This window comes from Octopus bimaculoides, chromosome 24, assembly GCF_001194135.2.
Source record: "Octopus bimaculoides isolate UCB-OBI-ISO-001 chromosome 24, ASM119413v2, whole genome shotgun sequence".
NCBI lineage: Eukaryota > Metazoa > Mollusca > Cephalopoda > Octopoda > Octopodidae > Octopus > Octopus bimaculoides.
The window spans coordinates 25,958,732-25,961,110 of NC_069004.1; the positions used below are offsets into that span (position 1 = coordinate 25,958,732).

The window sequence follows — 2,379 nt, forward strand, 5'->3', positions numbered from 1 at the left end:
TCTGTGGAGTGCTCAGCCACTTGCACGATAATCTCACGAGCAGGCTGTTCCATTGATCGGATCAACTGGAACCCTCAACGTCGTAAGCGACGGAGTGCCAACAATGCAACATAGGTAAAGGCATGGTTGTGTGGTTTAGAAGTTCGCTTAGCAACCACATGGTTTTGGGTTCAGTGTCACAGTGCGGTCTTTTTGGCAAGCATCTTTTATTAGAACCTTAAGCCGACCAATGTCTTAGAGTGAATTTAATGGACAGGAACTGGGTGGAAGCTTGTGTGTGTGTGTGTCTTTGTTCCTATCCACCACTTGATAACCAATGTTGGTTTGTTTATGTTTCCATCACTCAGTGGTTCAGCAAATGGAACTTTTAGAATAAGGGCCAAATTTACAAAAATATAAAAATGAAAATTACTGGGGGTCAATCTATTTGACCAAATCCCTTTAAGGCTGTGCCCCAGCATAGCTGCAGTCCAAAGACTGAAGTAAGTTCTTTTACTTGTTTCAATCTATTGACCAAGCCCGTTCTGGGGTACTGGTTTCAGGTTTTTTATTTATTTCTTAATATTATTATTGCATCTCTTTGTTTTGACATTATGTGATACTTGTAAACAAGTGGAAATGGCTGTATTAGGTGCATGACAAAATTTCCATTTCGTTATAGTTCTTCACTTTAAACTCGCTCTGCTCTGTGACCCAGTATAGGGGCTATTATGTAACATGAACTGCATATCTATTATGAAAGAAAAGCATGGAGCATAAATTTTCACATCGTACATGCATGATGTTTCTGCCATCAATAATCGATGATAGCAAATTATAAATGCGCTTTGTAAAAAGCATTTGGTAATACCAAGCATGTCATCAGACAGGAAAGAATATCAATCACAAATATACAAGCATCTTAAATAAATACCTCGGTGTCACATAAAAGCACTTGTGCTGGCACCACATAAAAGGTACCCATGCAAATGCCATGTAAAAGGCACCTGTGCCATTGCCATATAAAAAGCACCCAGTACAGTCTGTAAAGTGGTTGTCTTTAGGAAGGGCATCCAACCATAGAAGCCAAAACAAATGATTGGGGCCTGGTGCAACCCTCCAGGTTGCCATCTCCTGTGAGACTGTCTAACCCAGGGGTTTTCAAACTTTTTGACTTGCGGACCCCTTTATATTTCAGGCTTTACCTTATAAATTCTTATGAAATTTATACATAAAAATTTGCTTAAAATAACATATATTTTTACATTTATTTATTTAACAAATAGGTTTATTGTCAATTAAAAGATTTCGATAAAAAACATATATAAAATCAAATTGCCCATAAAAAGTATTTGCTGTCCACGGATTCCCTGTCTTGTCCTTGCAGACCCCTCGTGGTCCGCGGACCAGTTTGAAAACCGCTGGTCTAACCCATGCCGGCATAGAAAACAGGTTAAATGATGATGAGTGTTGACTCAGTTGTTTCCCCTTGTTTCATTATGTCACCAAATGCAATTGCTATTATAGCCAAACCACCATCCCACCTCAGTTTCATCAACTCCCACTGGTTGTCTTGTAGCTCTCAGGTATTTATATAAGATGCTTGTGATTTATATTACAATCCTCTCTGATGACATATTTGGCATGATTGAAGGCCCTTTGTAAATCACACACACACACACACACACTCTCTCACTCACTCACACTCGTATTTAATATATGAATTCTTTCTTTTACCAGGTCATTGTTATGAAAAGGAGTTTGGGTGTAGGCTATGCCGCAGTTGACAATCCAATCTTTTTCAAGCCAAATACATCCATGTTGTTGGGTGATGCCAAGAAGACATGCGATGCTCTCCTCCGCAGAATGAGCACTCATTACGAATCATAACTGCAGTAGCTGTTAGAGCAACGATGTTTATAATTAAAATATATATAAGTAATGAGTCATAGAATATGCATGCATGCGTGTCTGTCTGTGGTTTGCCACCACAGCCGAGTAGAGCACGAATCTACCTTACTTTCTCTGGTCTGTTGAAACTTAGGAGCTAAAAAGAGAATGCAGTATAATACTTGAATTGAACTATTGAACAAACACACACTGTCTCTGTCATTTTGGTGTCTGAACTTGTTTGACCCTTTTTTTTTTTTCCTAAATAAATATAAAACTATAGAGAAAGAGATTTTTTTCTCCTTCTCCAATACGAAGGAGTTTGCAGAGAAAAAAATTGAAGTAGATAAAAGGGGCTTCATGAGCCCTTGAATCTTTCTCCATATACTTTCTTAGGCTTCAAAGGCCCTTTCAGAAAAACATCTGCAGAAGAGTTCTTTCTCTTCCTTCCTATTTCTTCATATCGCCAGCTACTTCATGTTTGTGCTTTAAAAAAAAAAAAAAAATAAA

At 38.1% G+C, this 2,379-nt stretch overlaps 1 protein-coding gene across 1 annotated transcript in view; it reads left to right on the forward strand.

The window, feature by feature from the left end:
• The window catches only part of LOC106872638 (NAD(P) transhydrogenase, mitochondrial), an 81,088-nt gene extending 78,709 nt beyond the window's left edge, over positions 1–2,379 (forward strand). Inside the window, exon 16 of the mRNA XM_052976286.1 lies at positions 1,720–2,379. Coding sequence (XP_052832246.1) covers positions 1,720–1,869 — 150 coding nt within the window. The 3' untranslated portion in view covers positions 1,870–2,379. The remainder of the gene's footprint in view (positions 1–1,719) is intronic.